Source organism: Bombyx mandarina, chromosome 13 (genome assembly GCF_030267445.1).
Source record: "Bombyx mandarina strain Sakado chromosome 13, ASM3026744v2".
NCBI lineage: Eukaryota > Metazoa > Arthropoda > Insecta > Lepidoptera > Bombycidae > Bombyx > Bombyx mandarina.
This window is the reverse complement of record NC_143220.1, coordinates 16,208,322-16,231,301: the sequence shown is the minus strand read 5'-3', so window position 1 is coordinate 16,231,301 and position 22,980 is coordinate 16,208,322. Positions and strand designations below refer to the sequence as shown.

Here is a 22,980-nt window from a genome sequence, read left to right as displayed (position 1 = left end):
GTAGTAGTACCTACAAACGATGTAGGACTATGAAAAAACAATTCAAATTGTTAAATTTTAATTGTTCTATGTACATATAATATATTTAAATGTTATCTATATTCGTAGGCATAGCTTAAAAATTATGAAACATTGGAATTTGAAATCCGATCTTGTTTAATTCCGCTCAAGTAACTATGCATCTCTGATCTACAAGTAATCAATTACATAATTTTTCAAAGTTACCGAGGCAGGGCAATTACGTATACACGTAGTAAGTTCATATTATGTCAACAACATTCTCACAAGTTTGGTTTCCATTTTTTTATTGAATGCCTATGATTTCGAAGCTAAATAATACTAGTTCATAACCTTTTAATCGATATAAAGTTATGGATAGAAATTGGTGTCTATTCTTTTATGTCCGAATGTAACCTTAATCGTGTTAAAATAAAAAATATAGAGAAGTATTTTGGTATTTTAAAGTAAGATACAGCCTATGCTATAGATACGACTCAAACATTGTTCACGTGCACTGCAGGGCCAAGGGTCTATTATCGGGCCTTACAGGAGGGCAGAGGCGCGGGGTGCAGAGTATTCCGATACAGCCCCGAGTCGAGTCGAGTGTTGAGTGTATTGGTATTTTGTTGACACTTATCATTTGGCCGCTTGCCAAGCGGCTGTACGGTGTGCGTGCGCCTCCGGTACTATTGTAAACAAAAGTACGATAAATTGCGCGAGTTCTAAATTTAACTTTGAAGCGAACCGGTCAGCTGTGAACTGATATAAGTGTTGCTTAATATGGACTTGTCTTGTGGCGAAAATATGGAGAATTCAGGAAACATCAACGAAAGAGCTGGGGACTTGTGCGTGGCCGGGTCCGATCGAGCATTGGATCGCGACCCTCGCGTTCTTCTCAATCTCCTGGCCTTGGAGAGATCACATGCTTTACACACGGATTACTTTCAAAACGTGCAAATTGATATACAACCTTTTATGCGTAAAGTTGTTACTACTTGGATGCTAGAGGTCAGTAAATATATATGTATGCACAAGTAGCAATTCCGAATTTTCACTTATTTAGCAATTTAGCGTTTCTTTTCGTTTTAGAGTATTCAATAAATGAGTAGTTTACTTCGTCCACTGCACCCGTAAGAGCTAGCGGTACATATATGTAGCAATTTCCAATATTATCACAAAAGCACAGCTTTAATAAGCCGAGCCGATGCTTAAAAACTGAAAATGTAAAAAAAACTATAACTTTTCCTAACTTTCAGAACTAGTGCTTATACAACAATCTCTTTTAATACTTGAATTTAATTTGATATTTATCTTTATTGATGCCAATGAGGTAAAGAATTATTTATTATTGTGTAATATGTTGTCAACAAAATAAAAAATCAATAGTTTTTGTAATAACAAATAAGATTACCTACTTAATGATTGGAACAATTCCTAAGGAATAATGGATTAGTTCCTAATTTTGTTCTGTATTTTAAGTTTAAATGATGTGTTAAAGTGATTGCTGATGTCCTACCTACCCTCTTTATTTTTTAATTTCTACAAAAGTGAAATGCGGAAATATCTGTTTCTATTATTAAACAATTTTTATTCTCTAAATGTTCATTTATGATTTTAAAGTAATGATTTTCCAAATGTTCGTTGTTTTTGTCAATACCTTTTAATCATTCACTACGAACATCTTTCTCGGGAAGCTACGATAAATACGATAAGCATTTAAGTAACTTGTTATGGTATTTGCCTGTTCTGTTTTTTTTTCTCGTGAGTGAGTATTTATTGTTTGTTCTTTGATAAATGATTAAAAAAACTTTATTCGCCCATCTGAGCTTCAATTTTACATTTGACTGAATTGTAAATAAATAAAATCAGGTTGCTATGTTATAGTGAGCAATATGAAACTTTGTATTTTTAAAATCTGTTTTTAGATTTGAGTGTCTCTAACTCTAATTGAACACTAAATTAATGTAAATTGAATTAAAATGGAATCACCGAACAAACAGGTATTACATTCTATATGACGTTGCGAAGCTATGTACCAGATTGTATACATTAAAAGATTGTGTTCTCAATAAAAATAATCATAATGGTTAGGTATAGTCACTTTTTAACAATCAAATTTTCATTTTAAATTATTGGAATAGTACTGAATACGTGGTACTCTCATAAATAATCCCAATTGACATGATCAATATGATCAAAACACTATGAAAATCAACAATATTTGAAACTGTAGAAAAATAGCTTTTTAATGGCATTGACCTCAGCCGTGATGTAATACGCCTGTGAAAGTGGGATACCTCAGTGAGACGTGGCACGAACGATTAGTGGTTTCTGGATCCCATAACTAGTGTTCTACAGAAAAAAAAACCTTTCTACTTGCATGAATCTTAATATCACAGGGTTTATGTACGAGTTCAATACTTGGTTATATTTAGATTCAAAAGGAACAAAATAATCACTAATATCAGGTAGTCCACTTTCATATATTAAATAACTTTGTAGACTAAACATAGGATGCTTAATACAAAGGTTCATACCCGATCCTGTACATCGAATGGTAAACAGTCGACGTCGCCCAAAACATGTCATTACGGATCCTTCCGATCCATTAACGGTGCTTTTAGGTACCACAATCACCAGTCACCGTGTTCGTCGAACCCTTCGCTTGCGATGAAGGAATTAACTCATAGACACAGCTCACTGAGTTTCTCGCCGGATCTTCTCAGTGGGTCGCATTTCCGATCCGATGGTAGATTCTGCGAAGCACTGCTCTTGCTAGGGTCAGTGTTAGCATCACTCCGGTTTGAGCCCCGTGAGCTCACCTACTAGTTAAGGTTACGCTAAAATAGCCTCTCAAGGCTATCAGCTTAGGTAAAAAAAAACAAAGGTACTACACTAATTAAATAATACAAATTTTAACCCATGTAGTTAAATTATGTATTTAGGCATATTTTCTTAAATTTATAGAATTATCTCGTGTGCAGGTTTGTGAAGAACAACAATGTGAAGAACAGGTGTTTCCTCTGGCGGTGAGCTACATGGACCGGTTCTTGGCACAGCGTGCGATATCTCGTCAGCAGCTGCAGCTTCTGGCTGTCACAACCATGCTGCTAGCCTCAAAGTTTCGTCAGTGTCATCCGCTGTCCGTAGATTTGCTGTGTGCTTACACGGACAATTCTGTATATCCCCACGAAGTGAGGGTAAGTACAGAATGTAATTAAGGGCGCGTTCCTATGTCGTAACGAATAATTTATCGTTGGACGACTGTCGTCTCAAGCTGTTCCCATTATAACGATTGTTTGTAGTCAAACTTTTTATCGTTTAGCGACTATCGTATCTAGCTGTTCCCGTTGGATCGCGACGACATTTTATCGTTTCACGGCAGTCGCTTTTGCCGTTTACACATCATTAGCAAGCTACAAATCTACAGATTTGCCGTCACGATATTATATCGTTTAACGACTGTCGTGCTAGCCGTTCCCACTGTCATGACAATCTGTCGTCACTTCAAAAAGTGTCGTAGACGACAGTAAATCGTGTCATTCTATATGTGAACACCTCCATTTAAACATATAAACGGCACTTAAAACTACACGATTATCTGTCGTCACGACAAAGTGAGAACGCGCCCTTACAGAAGCTCGTAGGCACTACAATGTGAATGTCAATCTCTACTTTAGAATACTAAGTTTAAGTTCTTATTTTCGCAATTACTGGTGGTAGGACATCTTGTGAGCCTGCACGGGTAGGTACCACCCCTGCCTAATTCTGCTGTGCAGCAGTGATGCGTTTTGATTTGAAGGGAATTCTATCCTTCAGAACTAAAAGCATGATTGCTTGGCGGAAGAAATAGATTGAACAGTATTTCCAAATCATACAAGATGACTACACGTCTGAACACTAATTCTCTAGATATCAATTAGGGGGAGAGAGCTTAGTACATAAATGAGACTGGGAGACTAGAACTATGGGCGGATTTAGGTCAGTGTCGCGTATTTTTATATCACTTCTACAAAGTTTTTTATTTTTGAAACGAAGCTCCTTACGGCAGGCTTGGAGGAGATAGGGATTTTGCTGCGCGGCCGAACTGAAAAAAATGTGATAGTAAAAACCGTAAGAAAAAGTCCGTGGAATAAGGCCTTGTTTTCCGCACAGCGACATTTCACCGCGCGATTTTTTCCTCGTAATTCTTTATTTTATATGGAACTTCGTGCCTATCCTCTGTCCCACGACACCACATATCTTTTTTATTTTTTTAATTGCTTAGATGGGTGGGTGCACGAGCTCACAGCCCACCTGGTGTTAAGTGGTTACTGGAGCCCATAGACATCTACAACGTAAATGCGCCACTCACCTTGAGATACCTATAAGTTCTAAGGTCTCAAGTACAGTCAAATAGTCTTTCCACAAATTTATTTTTTTGTTGACTTTGTTACGATTTATTAAAAAAAATAATTAAATACGTTTTTGCAATCATCTACGTTATTCGTTGAGTCATATAATCGCTTTGTAAGTTAAAGAAAAGGTCAAACGGTTACGCCAATGTAGTTACAGGGTACATACATCCTGCGTTGACCGCAAGTATTTCATTGTTTTGATTTCAATGCCACTGGGTTCGATTAGTCGTGTCAAATGTCACTGATTCACCCCAACACCAGTTTCTTTCAAGTAGTCTGGTAGTTTCCGGCAATTACCTCTTCCTTGACTCAAACGAGGGCCCACAAGCCACCTTTATCGTCTTGTGCACGAGCTATAACCTGTGACGAAGTAAGGCACACTATTGGCTCCTTATGTACTTCCGACGGAAATGTGGGACGGTAGACGGTGACGTTCTCCAAAATAGATATAATTAAGTCCTCTGTCATTTAAAGATGGAAGTCATTACCTACATTAAGTTAAATGATACCGACAGGCGGTCGTTGTGTTCTCGGCTTTGGCCAAATACACATTCTCTAGTCGAGATATGACACACGTCATTGCTGTAGTAATCCTTTATTGCTTCCTGCTATTTCACATGTCGCATTACACACCTACGTTCCCACTGTGTGACTTATTAAAAAAATGTACATAATTGTTATAATGCTTCGCCCGGCAGGTGATTCCGACAAAATTTGTTTACGCGCTTTCACTGTTATTGACTGAGTGTCGCATTTATTTCACACGCATTGATAATTTGTCACGTTAGATTATGAGATATTCAATTGGAGAGTGTTTATATATTTAGACAACTAGCGACCCGCCCTCGCTTCGCTTCGGAAACATTAAAATACACATGAAACAAAACAAAAAAAAAAAAAAATAATAAAAAAAAGTAGCCTATGTTCATCAGGGACAATGTCGGGTTCTAATGGAAAAAGAATTTTTCAAATCGGTCCAGTAGTTTCGGAGCCTATTCGAAACAAACAAACAAACAAATCTTTCCTCTTTATAATATTATTAGTATTAGTATTAGTATAGATAAATTTAATGTAACTGCAAGATTTTTTTTATATTCAAGTTACGTGGCTGTAAGCTCTTGTACTGTTTGTAATAGTTTTTCATAGGGGAATTATGTTGAATTGGAGAAGGACCGTGAGAATTTGTTTCGACGTTCCTAAAGACTACCTACCGTATGTCGTTTCTTCCTTGCTATTAATTCGGTTGATCATACGATACGCATACTATCGCATATGTAATGATGTCATATGGTGCGGGCTTATTCGTACGTACGAGTTTCCCATACTTGACTTTTAACAATTCAAATAGCGTAACCAATTTCTTTTTTTAATGAACTTAAAAAAATCCGATACTTCGTTAATAATTATTTGATACTAGCTGACTCGGCAGACTTTGTAGTGCCTCATTCGATAAATAAAAGACCTAAAATTTTGTATAAAATAAACTTAAAACAAACAAAAAGAAACCGTCCGACGGGGGACTCATCAAAGGAAAAATAAAATTGTTATTTTTATTTAATTCCGAGCATTTTCATATATATCTACCTTTTAAACCTTCTCTGGACTTCCACATGTAATTCAAGACCAAAATTAGCCAAATCGGTCCAGCCGTTCTCGAGTTTTAGCGAGACTAACGAACAGCAATTCATTTTTATATATAGAGATATAGATATTCTGTTAACTTTCACGAATAAAATGTTTTAGTATTTTCAATGATCGTCTTGTATTATTACAATCCTACTTATCTTAACGAGAACAAGGTTTTAATAATGTTTGTTCAACTTCTAAATATAGATTAGGCTGATGCCATTAACCCTCATTTATTGATATCTTTCGACTGAACTAAGGAATTGTGTTTACACATAATCGATACTCATTCAGTGGCAAAGAGGTATTTATTATGTACTTGTTTATTAGTTAATAACTTTTAGCACACGATTTAAAACAGCAAAACAGGAATTCCGTTGCACTGAGTTATCATGCATACGTATTATGAAGAGGACCCTTTCTTTAAGTAATTGTAATGCAATTCGCTATTTTTGCGGTTTCCGTCCGTTTCATTGGGTATGACGGTTACGATTCAACTCATAATGGAAATAGATAGGCACCTTCATTCACACGCTTTTGATTTTATTTAATACGTCTGGTTTTCTTATATTATTTCCGTATCAAGAATTCCGAACCGTAAGCTTAAATAACATTTCCGTTCGAAGCATTTGAGCATTGTATTTAACATTTAGTATGAAATATATACGTATATTTCTTTATTTGAACATAGAACTTATGTTTCGAATATATACACCTAATCAAGTAGACCGATGTTTGAAACTAGACTAAAAGACCTTTGAAATAGGACTATTTATAACGTTAACTAAAGCTTCGTTCAATCACAAATTGACATATTATGACTTCATGAAATTGTTAAAATAATCGATGATAAGTAATCAAACCTATATACATATATTAGATACTCGTATATATAATTCAAGGATGTTTTGTTTGTTTTAGCAATGGGAGATTATGCTGCTCCAGAGGTTGAATTGGCAGCTTTCAGTGGCAACAGCGTTTGACTTCGTGGAACCATTTTTGGCCAGGGTACCGTGGGGCAGAAGCAATTCGTTAATTCGGACACACGCCCTCACCTTAACTTCTGTCTGTTATACAGGTTTGTTTATTTTTGGAATATAATACTTCGATTAAAATTTCATAATAATTCATTTAAATAGTATTAGCGCTTTCGCTAGCAAGGTTGTAAATCCAGGTATATAGGCAATGTTTAGATAAGATAACCGAAGCTGTAAATGTTGGCATGAAGTGACTGCGACACATTTTAGCTGGCAAGCAAAAATAAATATTCGATATTCCAATACGTAAAAAAATTTTAATGCTTTGTTGTACTCGCTTGAATGCGGGCGTAATTTACTTCCTCCTTTGCGCTAATTATCATTAATCGATAAACATTCGTGTCAATTCTCTCGCCAACGCGCCAAAAGTAGGTACCAACTCCTCGAGCAGTAGTCGAAATTCGACTATAATTAATTGGAATTGTAAGTTTGTACACTATTATGATTGTATTTTATTCTTCTATAATCACAAATTTCGCCAAGGTTACAATCTAAAAATATATTAATAAAGACAAACAATATTTGATTACAGACGTCAATAACAAAAGTTTGACAATAAATAGTATGCATGCGTGTGTGCGTCAAATACATGATATGTAGTGTGTGTAATGTTTTCTTTATTGATTTAATGTATATTTTATGCATTATTTAAAAAAAAATATTAGCATTGTGCACTTCTTCTCTATATTCTCTATAAGCGTGGAAAATTTCATACTCCTACGTCTGCCCAATTTTCGTAAAAAGGGATACAAAGTTTTTGCTTCACGTATTAATATATAGATTTTAATGAGTAGGGAGTCTCTTTGTTTAGAAATGAAAATTGCGTGTGTGCGTGCGGTCAACAGGACGTAGTTCGAAGGCTGTAAAAGCATTCAGGGGTTGTAGGTACGCGTGTGTCGGAACGCGCACATGGCCCTCAATGCACTGATAACGCGCACACCTTGCGTTCGCGCACCCTTCCCGTACTGACCCCAAGCCCTCCTATTGTCAAATGTGCAGTTATTTTAATTGTAATCGTTGTACGACTGGATTTCTATATAGTCCTCAGTCCTCTTCGTTAAATCCCTTTTCATTATTCATTTTATTTAACCAGTTCAATGAAACACGTTGAAATTAATGGTATGGACACGTGCTCTTGTTTATAAAGAATTTTTTATTTATTATTATTTAGAAAGCATTAAAATGTCGCGGCGCTCCTTCAGTAATCATGTAAATAAGTTTAGCCGCTTCTATTTAAAGATGATTTGAATTACCTGGTAATAAAGGGTTTTTTGACCACGTACTATTTATAATATTAGGGCCTTATTACAATGCAATGAGATGATACATCTCAGCTTGTTTGGACTGTTGTTGCAATAATTACTACTTCTTCTTCATCCGTCCGTAGTGTGTTCACCTTAGTTTATATTGTAAGCTACTATGTAACTTTCACTTCAACGCTAGTTTTACGCTACCGCTACCAGAGTAAGGCCTATCGTAAGCTGGTACAGTACGGGTGGGCAAAACCGTTCTGTCTATATTTGCCGCGAAGCTGTTTGGGCGGAAAGCTAAAGAAATCGTTGTTTGGAACTATTGTCTCAAAGTCGACGATGGCACTCATATTTTTGTGGTTCCAGTACTCGCTTGACGTCATGTTGTCTATGAGTCTACTGATAACATCAAAGTTAGTTCGTATGCTGTTTTTAAAAAAGTATAAGAAAAAAATAAGAGTATCTTATTATTGACCAAAATAAAGAGGCTCTTATGAAATTGATTTAAACATAATCTAGACAGTAGTCGGTAATTTTTACAAACAAGATTTTGGTTGTCATGTTTAGGTCGCAAGCGATTTTGTTGTTTTCAAAGTTCATAGCTTCGTATTTATAATATGTGTTAAGTTCCTTTTATGTTTTAATGGTGACCAGCAGAAGGCGATGCAGCTTTTTCTAAATACGTTACGGGTATCATGTCTAATACGAATGACCATCAATGCCCTTTGATATTTAGTTCTACCCTCGGTGGGTTTCGCTTGCACGATCATCGTAATAGAAAAAAAGAAAGAAATACGCTTCATTAGTATGTTACTGGTATTGCTTATACGTTGACCTGTACTGTTTATAATGTAACTGATATTCTGTTAGTGTTGTTGGAAGTATATGTAGCCAAATTCAATTCTCGATTTGTAGTAATAAGTCGTCGTTTTTGCATTACTCATTTAGCTCGGTTGACGTTCTTGTTATCAATTCGTTAATGTAAGTTGTAAGTATTATGAAATAGTAAAATGATTTAAATGCGGCTTAGTGTTAAACAAAAATATTTTAATAATATTGAAGAAGTTAAACACTTGATAACCAGTTAGTGAGCCATTTTGTAGTGATTGTCGTATACGTAATTGTGGAAATGGTAATAAGTCATCTATCGTTTCAATTGTGTCTACTAACTGTTTAATATTCTCTTTCTTTGATCTGCACGAAGATATCAATTTATTTAGAAAGTCTTCTAAGTAGATGCATGGTAAGTAGACTCCACGTTGGAGCTCTTAAACAAGGGGCGTTATTATGGCGCAATAAAAATATTGAACGTGTTTAAAAATAATTGAACAGACTATCAAAATTTATTATCTTTTTTATTATCTATTTCTTTAAATATTGTCTTTTGTTCTATCATTGAAAGATGCGGTCGAAACTCTGATATACGCTCCGCGGTTAATGGACATCGGCAAAACATTTCTGATATGCCAGACTCTTTCATTTGATATTCTAACAAATGATTTTAAACCGCGATCGTATGCGATATGTAAATTTTTTAGTGACTTTAAATAACAACAAATTTGGAAAAGCTTTAGTAAGCTTCTATCAAAAATAGTAACTTGATAGAAGTTTGTAAAGCATCCTCATGGCCCGTATGGTCCATCGGTTGAGATAACTAGTTATTTATAGCTTCGAACCCGCGAGGGTAGATTTAGTCGCCTTTCGTTTTTTGTCATTACAGATTCTGACCACCCTTAAACTAATCAAAGTTGTTTGTTTAATAATGCATTCGTTAATATTATTATTTATTGAAATTATTAAGCAATCTTTAAAATACATCAACAATTCTATGATAATTACTCGTACCATTAAAATTATATTAACAAAATATTTTAATTTATTTTTAAATATTCGTCAAGTTAAATGATGTTCACAATAACTTGGGAGTTTTTGGGGATCTCGTTCGCCCGGTCTCAATTACCGGAAGTGGGATAATTGCCGGTAACTGATCGTGCCGCATACGTTACTGGAGGTGTGAAAGGGTAATAACACTACTTGACCCATAAACTTCCTTCGTCTTCGTTTATTATTAGGGGTTTTATTTTCTAACCTTTGATTTCTATCAAAAATAGAACAATTATTGGGTACACAAAACGGTTTTTGTGAGGTGCGAAATTTTCTATTGAATCTTTTAATTGATATTTGTAACGGAAAAGTAAAACATGGCTATGAACTATGAACTCTGACAGCGCGGTACGAAGTGCACACTACGGCATTACTTAAGAATATGTTACGTTAGCATCGCAATAGTTGTCCTCGGAGACTTGTGTAGTTTGGCAGACAGGGGACCGAAGGCGACAGCTGACTAGAGTACAAAGCTCGAAGACTTCCCGCGGCCATTGTACAGCTCCCGAATCCCTGTCCCGAGTTCGACGACAAAAGGTCGTCGACAAAGGAATCGTCTCGGGGCGCACCTGGCGTACCTCGACCCTGTCTAACTCGATACTAGTTGTACATCTTCATGTTCTTCTAAAGTAATTTTTGTTCCTTTCATATTTCCGCTTCTTAATACGCAACAGCTACGTCACCAGGTCAATGAAATAGTAATTTACATGATATCTTCGAATAATTTATTTACGAGCAACTTCACTTATACGTACCCTGTTTAAAATAAGACATAAAAACGCCATAAACACTAAATGCATGTGAAATTTAATGGCAGAACTGGTTTCGCACAATTAGACGTAGTCTATTTGCAACCCCTGCATTTTTGCATTGTTTGTATTAGATCAGGATTCACTATTTGGGGTGGCGTTGACAGGTTTCTCCTAACGGTTCCCGGAGTCAGTTAAACGTCAGTGGCAATGTACGTTTGTGGCAATTAGGTAAGGGTAAGACGCGGGGGTGTCTTGGATAATACGTATACCCGAATTGTGCTTCGACACAGCAGATGTTTGGTATGAGTCTCCAACTGACAGGCAACCTGTCGCGCAACGGATCGAATCGGTCCGCTGAACACGCTGCTGAGATCAGTGCTGATACGCGACCTGCCCCTGCTTTAAATACGAGGCGAGGCTACTCGGCACTATAGCTCGAAAATTAAATACACTTCTCACTCACTGCAGATTACGAGTTATATTACATTAGTATCACACTCTTTGAGACCTCGTTGTTGTGGAGTGTCTGTGAAGTTAAAAAAGAACATTGGATTACTTTGCTTTCTTTGACGTTTTTATTTTGAAATTATGACGTAGGATAATTTCTCCTAATATTGTAATTATTTTCGTACTGTCTTTCAAAAACTAAAACACTGTGCCATACTCTAATGACAATACTCTAATAGTATATAACTTGTTTCAATTAGACACCAATATGAGAAATTCCTTTATAAGCTGCGTAGTTGAATCATTCATGTACCTAACCTAACGATCGAAGTGTTATTAAGTAAATGACAAAATTAAAAAAAATCTGCTATAAATTCACTAGCAGGTGGATTAGGCTTGAACTAGCAGCGCATAGCAGTGCGCGGTAGATTTTGAAGGCGGCAACATTTTAAGCTTTCATTCTTCGAATCTTATTCATTCATCGTGAAAGTTGTTCGCGGGCACGTGTGAAGTACGTATTTCCTTACCTGCCTCCGGGATATGACCACGTGCATGGTCGCATCACCTGAGGTGTATGAGAGTACGTGTGTCTTTTCCCTTAGCTCACGACAATTTTTATTCCTTCCTGATTCGTGCATAGATCTCCTCAGGATTGAGATTCGTGACTCTATATCTTCTACATCTCTGATCTTATCACGGACTACGTTATTGAACTTAAAGTAGCCTTTTTAATTGCTTACTTATAAAATGGTTTTTTTTTTGTTGTGGAGCTATTGTTATTAGGTAAATAAATGATTAGTTAAATTTAAAATCATGATTAATAGAGCATTCGAATGATTAGTTCAGAAAAATTATGACCTCGTTATGTATGTACACTAGCTCCGTACTGGCCAGTGCTCACTTTAATTAAAATAGTCAGTTAAAAAAAAACTATGTAGTAATGTTTGCGTGATGCAGTAGTAGGTTCGTTTTTTTTTTCATTAAGTGTGTATAAGTCGCTTACGAGGGCACGATCGGGGGGAAGGAGGGGATTGTAGGTGGGCAGTGACCCTGTGTTTACACCGCGAGCACCGTGGAGGTGCAAGCGGAAGGGTCGCGCCAGGTGTCTTCACATCTGCCGTCTTAGCCCGACATCGTGGGCCGCGACTTCGAACTCATACACGTAGTATAAATTACGTTACATTGCAACGCTTCAATGATACCGTTCGCTTTGAACAATACCTAAGCACCTAAGGCTCCCCGCGCACTAGGCGGGCGAAAGTAACCAAAATATTTGAGCAGCCAATTATAGCAGCCAATCGACGCCAATTTATGATCTTTTCGTCGAGCGATTTGGACTTTGTCTCGTGAAAAACGCAAAGCAAAGAAAAGACACTGGATTTTTTTTATTACCCTTGTAGGTAGACGAGCATACGGCCCACCTGATGGTGAGTGGTTACCGTCGCCCATGGATTTCAGCAATGCCAGGGGCAGAGCCAAGCCGCTGCCTACCGAAATTCGATTCATCCTCTTTTTCTAGAGCGGCATTCAAAAGGCTTATTCTATAACTATTTTAAAGATGTTCATACATACCCAGACCGGTTTTTTTTAATACAAGATATTGTACAAGCATGCTGTGTCATATAACTAACATTTGGCAAAACGAATATGCGTTGGCTGCCTAAGGCGCGGGGAGTCTTACTTTATGTTAAATGTGAGCGGTCGCATTGTATGTGTGTATGTTGTGATTATGTATATAAATTAATGAAAAAACTTTTTGGAAAATGATGTGGCTAACGGCTAAATGTTTTAATAAAAATTATTGATTAGATGACGTTTGATCGAAGGTCAATTCACTCACTTTACATTAGATCAGTACAATGGGGTCCCTTCTTGAATTTGCGAAATCGCAGCTGCGCCCCTAACTAGACGACTTAAGATGTAAATTACCATTATTCTCCGCGCATTGTCCCCAGGTAGGTACCCACACAAAGATGCAGACGGGGCGAAATGCACAAATCTGGCAGCTGTACGATTCTCCTTCCTTATATTCTCGAACGAACAATAGAACGCGGTTATTGTGCAAAATGTTACACCGTTTTTTTTTCTTCTTTTCCATGACTTTCGTATTTCACATTTGTGAGATTGTCTTGAAAATTAAAACTTTTGTTTCATTGAAACATATGAGTAAAGACGTCGTGTCATACGAAAGATCCAAGGACGCTAAACGCAAGGTGTCCGAGCCACCTGTCTGTATCTCGCAACAGATGTGTCTTTACCGTGATCCCAAGAGTTTTTTTTACCTCTATGTAGCATGATTCAGACAAAACCAATATATATTTTATTTTGTTAGAGTTGAGTTTTATAATCGTTGATACGTAATTTTAATAGAAGTTGATACGTAATTGGAAATCTTTTTTATTATTGTTTCGTTGTTTATGTCTGTCGAAATGATCCACGTGGTTGATGATGTAAAAAACAAAATGCTTTGGTGCGCACGCGTGGACCTTACCGACCATTTTGTTGTTGAGGAGGTTATTTAGAATGTGATTTTTGTAAATACCTTAATGAGTAGTTTTAAAACACATAGCGTATCTAATGTAATCTCTGGTAAATTAAAATAAATAAAGGCGTGTCCATAAAAAATATCGATAACGAATTCATTAATCGTCATTTTCAACGACTTTAAGACGTCCGATTAGCTTCGCAAAATTTACACACGTATCGATGACCGATGACAATACATTCATTTTATAAATTGTTCAAATATCCTGACCAGTATCAACGGAAAAACTAATATAATATAATACTAATATTCTTCTACCCACTCATTTAAAGCTTTCCTTCGTTAAGAACGGTTAGCTGGTAGAAAACTCAATTGTTGAGTTAAGCTCGCCATTTTTTTTTTATATCTTACGCAATTACTGTAATATTAACTGTGTGTACAATAAAGAATCTATATATTAATACGTGAAGCAAAAACTTTGTATCCCTTTTTACGAAAATCGCTCTTACGGAGGAGTATGAAATTTCCCACACATATAGAGAATATAGAGAAGAAGTGCACAATGCTAATATTTTTTTTAAATAATGTATAAAAGATACAGTAAATCAATAAAGAAAACATTACACACACTACATACCATGTATTTGACGCACACACGCATGCATACTATTTATTGATGATTTATTGTCAAACTTTTCTTCTTGACGTCTGTTGTCAAATTGAGAATAGATTAAATATTGTTTTGTTAATATTTTTTATACTGTAGTCTTGGCGAAATGTATAAAATACAATCAACAATAATAGTGTACAAACTTACAATTCCAATTAATTATAGTCGAATTTCGACTACTGCGGGACCTCTAGTAAAGAATATTGCATAAAATAAATTGTTAGTTCGGTTTGCTATTCGAGTGGTTTTTTTAAAGTTTTTAAACGATATATCGTCTTTTCGCATTAAAACTGTATAATCTAAAAATTTACTAATTTTACAGGAGAGTGTTTTAAAGGCTTAACATGTAATATGTTTAATATTAATCATATTTGCAACATATTTTTTTTATTTTTTACCAGTTTCATTATCTGTCTTTTGAAGTAAGAGAAAATTATTTACCGTATTAATTTTGTTAATAGAAGTCAAAAAATAGGAAAACTAAAAAAACAAAAAGCTAAAACTAAACTACGCTCTTTTGACTGTATTTATGAGAAAAATACTGGCGATATCAAATGTTTACGCATATTAACTCAATTTCGAATATTTTTGGAAATTGTACACTTTTAATGCGCAAAGGCGATATATTATAACTATTTATTAGTATTCACTTAGCATGTAACATGAGTTTCTTATTATTATCATTATAGAAACGGAATTCCTGCTGGTCCCGCCATCCATGGTTGCGGTGGCTTGCATAACGGCTGCGGCCCGTGGATTGCGCGTGCGAATGTCTGTGAATGAGCTGTGCGCGCTGACGAGAACTCCTGCTGCAGCAGCTGAGCTGGTAGCGCGGCATGTCGAGCGAGTACTCGCTAGAGAGACTCAACCACAAGAGCCAAGAACGAGAGTTTCCCAAGCACACAAACAAACCACACCGGAACACACCGAGCTCCCGGATACACCAACAGATGTTCAGGACGTACGTTTCTGATGGTACGAAATTATAATCATAGTTTAACTTTCAATTTTGTAAAAATAGAGAAATTCTAAATTTTAAACGAGGTTGCAATCGTATGAAGCGAAGAAAAGTAATATATTCAGGTTTTGAAAAGAAAAAAAAAAGAGAAATAAATGCACACCTGGGTGCCAACACAAGAAAGCCCACCGATTTAAAAAAAAAAAACAACAACCCACACGTGATGCTGAGATGCCGTAATCGTTTTTTTTTCTAATAAAAGGATCATAGTTAAAATAATCGTCAGTTGATCTCATATTATTTATGTAAAATACTTCTTTAGATTTAGCGTTATTTATTTTAAAAATAATTGTTTAATGTTAAATTCTGTATTGTAGTTTTTTGAGTGAACTTTAAAATAATTTAGTTTTACACACTGATCTCTGTTGGTTCCAAATTGTTTACTGCGGCCAAAAATATTTTCCATAAGGTTATTGGAAATGAAAGCGCACATGTCACGTGTATTATGAAACATGTATTAAATAAACTCCCACTAAATTATTTATGGAACATGCTGGTTGCGTCGATATTTTTGGTAGACGATAAAATCAAATATCTGACCTATAAATAGGCGTGTTGTGAAATATTTTATATGTTTTCATTTGTATTATACAATGTGTGTTGTTTTAATTTATTTGTAAGATCTCATTTTGTAGTGAATTTCGAGTAATAGGGCCTACAGACAGTTCGCGTTCTCGAGTGAAAATGTTAATCAATGTTATGTTTACACATATAGGTGGGTCGATGTTAAGTTTTAGCAAATTCTAGTCAAACGTTTATCACATTCCTGTTTTCGACCAAACTTAATGTTTAAGAATCATGTACCCGTTTAGGTACTTTAGATTAGTTTAATTAGGTATAGTTTTTATACACGTCGGAGCGAAATAATACTCATTAATTACATATTTGGTTTAGATTGCGTATCAAAATACGGGTTTCGGAATAATATGTCTGTGTAACTTTGAATTTGTATTACAATTTTGCTAGTTTTATATTATGGAAGTTTTAACTCGCAACATAAAAGTGTGGAGTCAAAGACCGTTACGTTACGCAATGTTAATTAAAATGATTATCATAATTCAATGCCCGAGCTTTCCAGTTTCTCACATTATTGTATTCCGAAATCTATTAATTTATACCATAAGATATTAAAGCCCTTGCTACTTATGAAAAAGTTCAATTAAAAATGAGTCACTTGATGTTTGATATTTTACGATTTGACTAATTTAGTTTATGTTGGTATGTGTGGTAAAATAGGAAAGAAAATCGGTTAACTTCTTCAATCATAACGAATATTTTCGATATATTATTTCGTACCGCATTGAAATGCAGATTAATCGCGCTGTAGATTATTTCACTTTTCAAAAAATCATCTTAGCTGTTATTTTAGAACTAATTTTAAGTAAGAAATAAGAATAAAATAAATGTACAAAATAAAAATAATAAAAATCTACAACAACCTATCAATATGTTTTTTTGTAACCACGCTCTTATTGCTGTGACATAAAATGTTATTTAAAGTGTAAGACTTGAAAATCAGATAATCAAGTATATATTTATAATGTGATGCTAAATCGAATGTAATAAACTATAGAGTAAAATTTTATTTATACCTATCTGCTTCTTGTCCAGACAAGTTAGTGTGAAATAGGAATAGACGATGAGACTTAATGGGTTGGGTCTGAACCAGACTATTGGCTGAGCCAAGAGCTCACTCAGATCCGAACAAAACCATTTTATCCAAGGAAAGCAGATCGCAATGGAAAAGTACACCAGGAAAAATACAGGCGAAAGCCATACAGAGAGGAAAATTCCAAATTTAAATTCAATATTTACTTTCTACACACATATTTTTACTGAACAAAAATTAATTCCGTTACCTTTACTATTACGAATTTCAAAAGATTACTGGTTTCATATTTTTCTGTTTGAATATTGATTTGTGAACCGAAAGTAAATAAAAAAATCGATAATTAAACCTCATTTGCTTTATGCAAGCATGTTCCTTATGAGTGAATTTCCTAAAATTCAGGAATGATGTACAGTCAATTAATACTGTCTTCCGTTAGTTTTTTTCCTTACCTAATTGTTGGTTGGTATGCAACGTGCTTATGCTACGGACTATTCCGACTACGATTGATAACATTAGCCCTAGCAAGAGCAGTTCTTCGCTGAATCTACCACCGGATCATAATTATTAAATTAATTAGTGGATGTGTCTATGTGCTTGGTTGCACGTCGAATTTTTCATCGTATTCGACAAATTAGAAATTTTACCTAAAAACATTAATTAAAGAAAAGTTTGTAAATTCTTTAATAAGGTAAATAGTGTCACGCTGTTAATCAATTGTTCATTACATAGTTGTTTATACTAATATTTATACGACATCTATCGGGTTGTTTCTTAATTAGAAATGAAACTACAAAGTTGATACGACAGAAAGCTTGCAGCAAGTTCCCGCAATTCATTTTAGTAGGTTCACATTGATATAAACAGATGGCGCTTGTTGCCAGGTTAGGTAAAAGGTTTTTAGGAAAAAAATGGGTTCAACAATGCATCATACACCGGTCGGCTGTCACTAGTTTGCAAAGAATATTTAGAGAAACAAATTTGTTTAACCCAAATTTCATTTTCTTCCCGCAATTTCTGCACAAAATTAATGAAGGAAAACCAATTAGTGCAGATTTTTTGGAGGAAAGTTTTACGGTTTGAGTTGTTTAATCTTGTGTTTGCACTGTATATTATTTTGTAGGAATCATGGTGATGGTTAAATAATAATAAAAATGTGGTGCGTATGCAACTTTGTGCACGTAAAAGAAGCGAAACCTTTTTTGCGGTGTTTAGTATTGTGATTTTCTTCATTTTTCATCCCTAAATCAAATTTCTCTTGTAATAGGGAATGCTGTTGTATAAGAGAAATCTCTTCATCATTTATATATATTTTAAATTATATATAGACAAAAAACCTTTATTTAAAATAAAATATAAGATAGTTAATATGTTACTGCTATTTATAGGAACAATGAGAAACTAATAACAAGCCCTCTAGTGGCCGACGCCCATAAACAGAATGTGTATAAGAGAAACGACCTAGCTCGGTTTCTCCCTCTCTCCAAGGTCGAGTGGTTCGCCAGACACTCTGACTATTTTCTCACTCTTGCTCTTTTGCAATTGTATCTTTTCTCTCTAGTCGTAACGAATCTGTCGCGAGTTAAACTTTACTCTCAACGTGCCTAAAGAAGTATCACTTCAATTGGCGCAAGGCTTATTAGTACTTAGCAGTCACATTATTATTAATTTCCGTACTCAAATTTGCATGTGTCAGAACCCCAGATTTCAAAAATTTTACTTTTTTTGTCCTGGTCACTCGAAACGCCTCAAACAATATCATGATAATAATAACAGCGAGATTAAATCGTAACAGAAATTTGAGTTATTTCTGTGATTGCGAAACTCTAAGAAAGTACAGTACTTGCACAAAGTTAATTTAAATTCGATGACTTTAATAGGAATCTCGGTGATTCCGCGTGTTGCGAGATCGCGGTCACATGCAATACCAGCGTACCTATTTTAAAACCCAGGTTTCGTATATTATTGTGAGATAGTGTCACACTTCTATCAAATACTTAAAATTAATACAAATGTTATAAGCACGAAAGTTTTTGTTTCAACTACTCAACCGACCATAATGAAATTATGTATTTACATTGTGTTGTTAGGAATATATAAAAGCACAAAATAGATTTAGGGTAGGTTTTTATTTTTAGTATATTTTCGGATGAGGTTGTAGGGACACAGTTTGTTATGAAAAACAAAATTATTTGTAGTCATAACATGCAGCTGCGCCTGCATACTCGACGTCGCCCAAAGCACTTCATTACGGATCCTCCCGATCCATTAACGGTGCTTTTAGGCACCACAAGCACTGGTCACCGTCCTCGTCGAACCCATCGCTTGCGACGAAGGGCTCGACGAGCGAATTAACCCATAGACACAGTCCACTGAGTTTCTCGCCTGATCTTCTCAGTGGGTCGTGTTTCCGATCCGGTGGTAGATTCTGCGAAGCACTGCTCTTGCTAGGGTCAGTGCTAGTAACACTCCGGTTTGAGCCCCGTGAGCTCACCTACACACGTTAGGGCGAATCTGAAATAGCCTCTCAAGGCAATCAGCAAAGGTAGGACATAAAAGAGCCCGCAAGCTCCGTCGCTTTTTACTTTTTAAGTTTCATCGCGAATAAACGCTCCGATTAACGAGTTGTGTTATTTCATTATCTCACTTCCGATAACGCCCTGAACCATTACTGACCACTACCAAAAAAACTCCTAAACGTTCATTAGTCTGACTATAGTTGACGAGGATGACAGTATAAGCTTTCGAATAGCAAACAATAAAAAAATTTAATGTGGTGTCGTGGGACACAAGGTAGGAACGAAGTTCCTTCGGCTAATGTAGAATCGACACAATTTTCAAAAAAAAATCGTGCTCAATTTTATGTAGGTTTTCTTGATTTTTCTCTTAAATTTTGCTGATTAGTTTTTATTTAAGTACAGGAAAGTATTTAGGAAATTCAGTATTTTAGGAAATAATAAATTACGTAAAATAATAAAAATCGTAATTCAAATTATCAATTAAAATAACAAAATATGTCCCTTTATTTTTGTTTAACAACATAAAATTACATAGAAATAATTACAAAAAGAAGGAGAAAGAGAAAGGTATTATACAATACTCGCTTGTGTATACGACTGTCGCGCCTGCGCACGTCTCATTTAACGGTTTTATTCCACGGAATTTTTCTTACAGTTTTACCATCACATTTTTTTCAGTTCGGTCGCGCAGCAAAATCCCTCTCTCGTCCAAGCCTGCCGTAAGGAACTTCATTCCAATAAAGCGGTCACCGGTTCCTATAACAATTGTTGTTTTTTAAGATACCTGTAATTTTCTTCGCTTCGCTTTTCTTAGCTTCACCCTAAAATGTAGGTGAACTCACGGGGCTCAAGCCGGAGTGATGATAACACCGGCCCTAGCAAGAGCTTCGCAGAATCTACCACTAGATCGGAAACGCGATCCACTGAAAAGATCCGGCGAGAAACTCAATGGGCTGTGTCTATGGGTTAGTTCGCTAGTCGAGCTCTTCGTCGCAAGCGACGGGTTTGACGAGGGCGGTGTTCGGAGGAAATCCTACTTTAATGACACTGCTTTCCAACTTTTTCTAAAGTAGCGACAAACAAATATTAGTTTACCACTTCGAAGTGACATTTTTTATATCTCCTAGTACAATCGTGGCAGCCAGTTCATCGAAAGAGCGAGACAATCATCTCATCCCCGTCCTATCTTTAATATTGTTGGAAATTCTTGAGAAGGATACGGCCATTGAGAAGATCCGCTTCTGGTTTAGGGATTTCATAATAATCAATTCAGATTACGTCACTTATTATGATATCAAAAATAGCATTGGAGGCATCTTCATAAAGCTTAAGCTGCATTTGGCGACACTAATCGATGCGGCAGCATTTTCGAGCGTCTGTCAAACAAGACGGAATCTTTCAACGCAAATTCTCGTCAACTTCAAAAGGTCCGATTAATAAAAAAATTGCATACGTTTCGTATACCGATAACAATACAACAGTGCTATTACTTCAGCTTAATATCGCGATCACTGCATAACTAGGAATAAATTTTTGTTTAGTTCCGTTAAGCGATTAAAGCGTGCGTTTAGTATTTAAAGTCCGGATTGAAGAGACAGACAGTAATTTTTTATTTATTTATTGCTTAGATGGGTGGACGAGCTCACAGCCCACCTGGTGTTAAGTGGTTACTGGAGCCCATAGACATCTACAATGTAAATGCGCCACCCACCTTGAGATATAAGTTCTAAGGTCTCAGTATAGTTACAACGGCTACCCCACCCTTCAAACCGAAACGCATTACTGCTTCACGGCAGAAATAGGCGGGGTGGTGGTACCTACCCGTGCGGACTCACAGGAGGTACTACCGCCAGTGAAAAACTAGGAGCTCGACTTCACTTGTGAAGGTGCCACCTTGGTGGGATTGGCGTTGTGATGTCTAGGTACTTCGGTAATCATATTACCACTAGGCGAGCCGGAAACATACCTAATTAATTATCTAGAGCAACCAAAAATAAACACTTATCGGGTTATCTCACAAATACATTTTTTTTGTCTAAAATAATAAGTCATTTACCCTATCATATATACAAGCATAGTAAGAAATATCTTGTTTTGTATTCTATATCAACGTTCAATTATTATCTGACTGGAACTTGTATTAGGTAGATAGCCTGTTGAAAAAAAAAAACGAAAGACAAGCTCGCTGTTGTTTTGTTTGTTTTATCAATTGTGACGAATGTTTCTTTAAAAACGAGATAGTTTTAGTATAAGATGATGTCGCTCAGGTCAAAATAAATGTCTTTCTTTTAAATATTATAAAATATCCCAACATTTTGCATACGATAACGAAAAGCTGAAATTTTCTTTACGAGATTGCAAAAGAGCTTAAATTATTTACAATTACAACATATCAAGTGGCGTGTATATAGACGGAAGGGCGGCAGGGAGATATTCGCAAACCCAGGCGTTTACTCCAAAAACCCTGGCGACAAGCGCTCGGGGCGTTCCGGGGCAAACACGACGTCTCCGGGGAGCCGCTCATTAGTTGTTCAAACACGCCGGCGGCCACTTTGATAAGCAACGCGACAGGACCTGGCTGCGTTCTATCCAAGCGACGGGACCAATCTTCCCCTTCACTGCTCTAACACTATCTATAAAGAGCTATCGGGACTGCACACAGCAAACAGAGCGGTCTCTTTTATTTACTTGACTACTGAATCGTGACGTTCGCTTTACATAAGCAGAGTATTTCGCTATTAAGTTATCCGTTTCGTCGGGTTTTGTTGGTGGTTAGCAAAATAATCTAAACTACTTTTACGGTTTCATTTCGCGTTTTTGTTATATTTATTATATTATTTCCAAGTTAGTTAGTTTAGTGTTATGACCACTAAGATAGTTCACACAATATTCGAATAATAAATAAATTAGTAGACCGTGACCACGAAAATTGTGAAGTATTAGAAAAATCGAAAATAATATACATATTAACATCAATAAAACTCGAAATTAAACCGTAAAAGTAGTTATAATAAATATTTAAGATTCGCGAAAACCGAAGAAAAAATTCTATGCTGACAATCTGATCTCATAATGAATATTGATTTTAAATTTTCTTTAGTTTTGAAATAAATTCAATTGGAGTAAATTAATTATAGTGTTTTTGACGTCTCTTCAAACCTAAAGTGGGTGTTTCCAGAATGCACCTTTTTTTAAATACCTGAAACCCGTTAAGGCGTGGATTGACGGTCTCAAGCGCGAGGCATATCTTTCATAAATGCTTTCTCGTTCCGTTACGGGTTCATGA

At 35.8% G+C, this 22,980-nt stretch overlaps 1 protein-coding gene across 1 annotated transcript; it reads left to right on the top strand.

The window, feature by feature from the left end:
• Positions 1–531: 531 nt before the first annotated feature.
• On the top strand, positions 532–17,008 carry cycD (cyclin D). Its single transcript, XM_089732677.1, has 4 exons — positions 532–1,008; positions 2,985–3,200; positions 6,945–7,101; positions 15,238–17,008. Exons 1-4 carry the CDS (start codon positions 781–783, stop codon positions 15,519–15,521), a joined length of 885 nt encoding a protein of 294 aa, XP_089588803.1. The 5' UTR covers positions 532–780; the 3' UTR covers positions 15,522–17,008.
• The last annotated feature ends 5,972 nt before the right edge of the window (positions 17,009–22,980 follow it).

Excerpts from the sequence above, each read along its gene's own strand:
- cycD (XM_089732677.1), top strand. The coding sequence starts at position 781 with ATGGACTTGTCTTGTGGCGAAAATATGGAGAATTCAGGAAACATCAAC. Across the intron at positions 3,201-6,944 it reads TATATCCCCACGAAGTGAGG|CAATGGGAGATTATGCTGCT; the intron begins GTAAGTACAGAA and ends TGTTTGTTTTAG. Across the intron at positions 7,102-15,237 it reads AACTTCTGTCTGTTATACAG|AAACGGAATTCCTGCTGGTC; the intron begins GTTTGTTTATTT and ends TTATCATTATAG.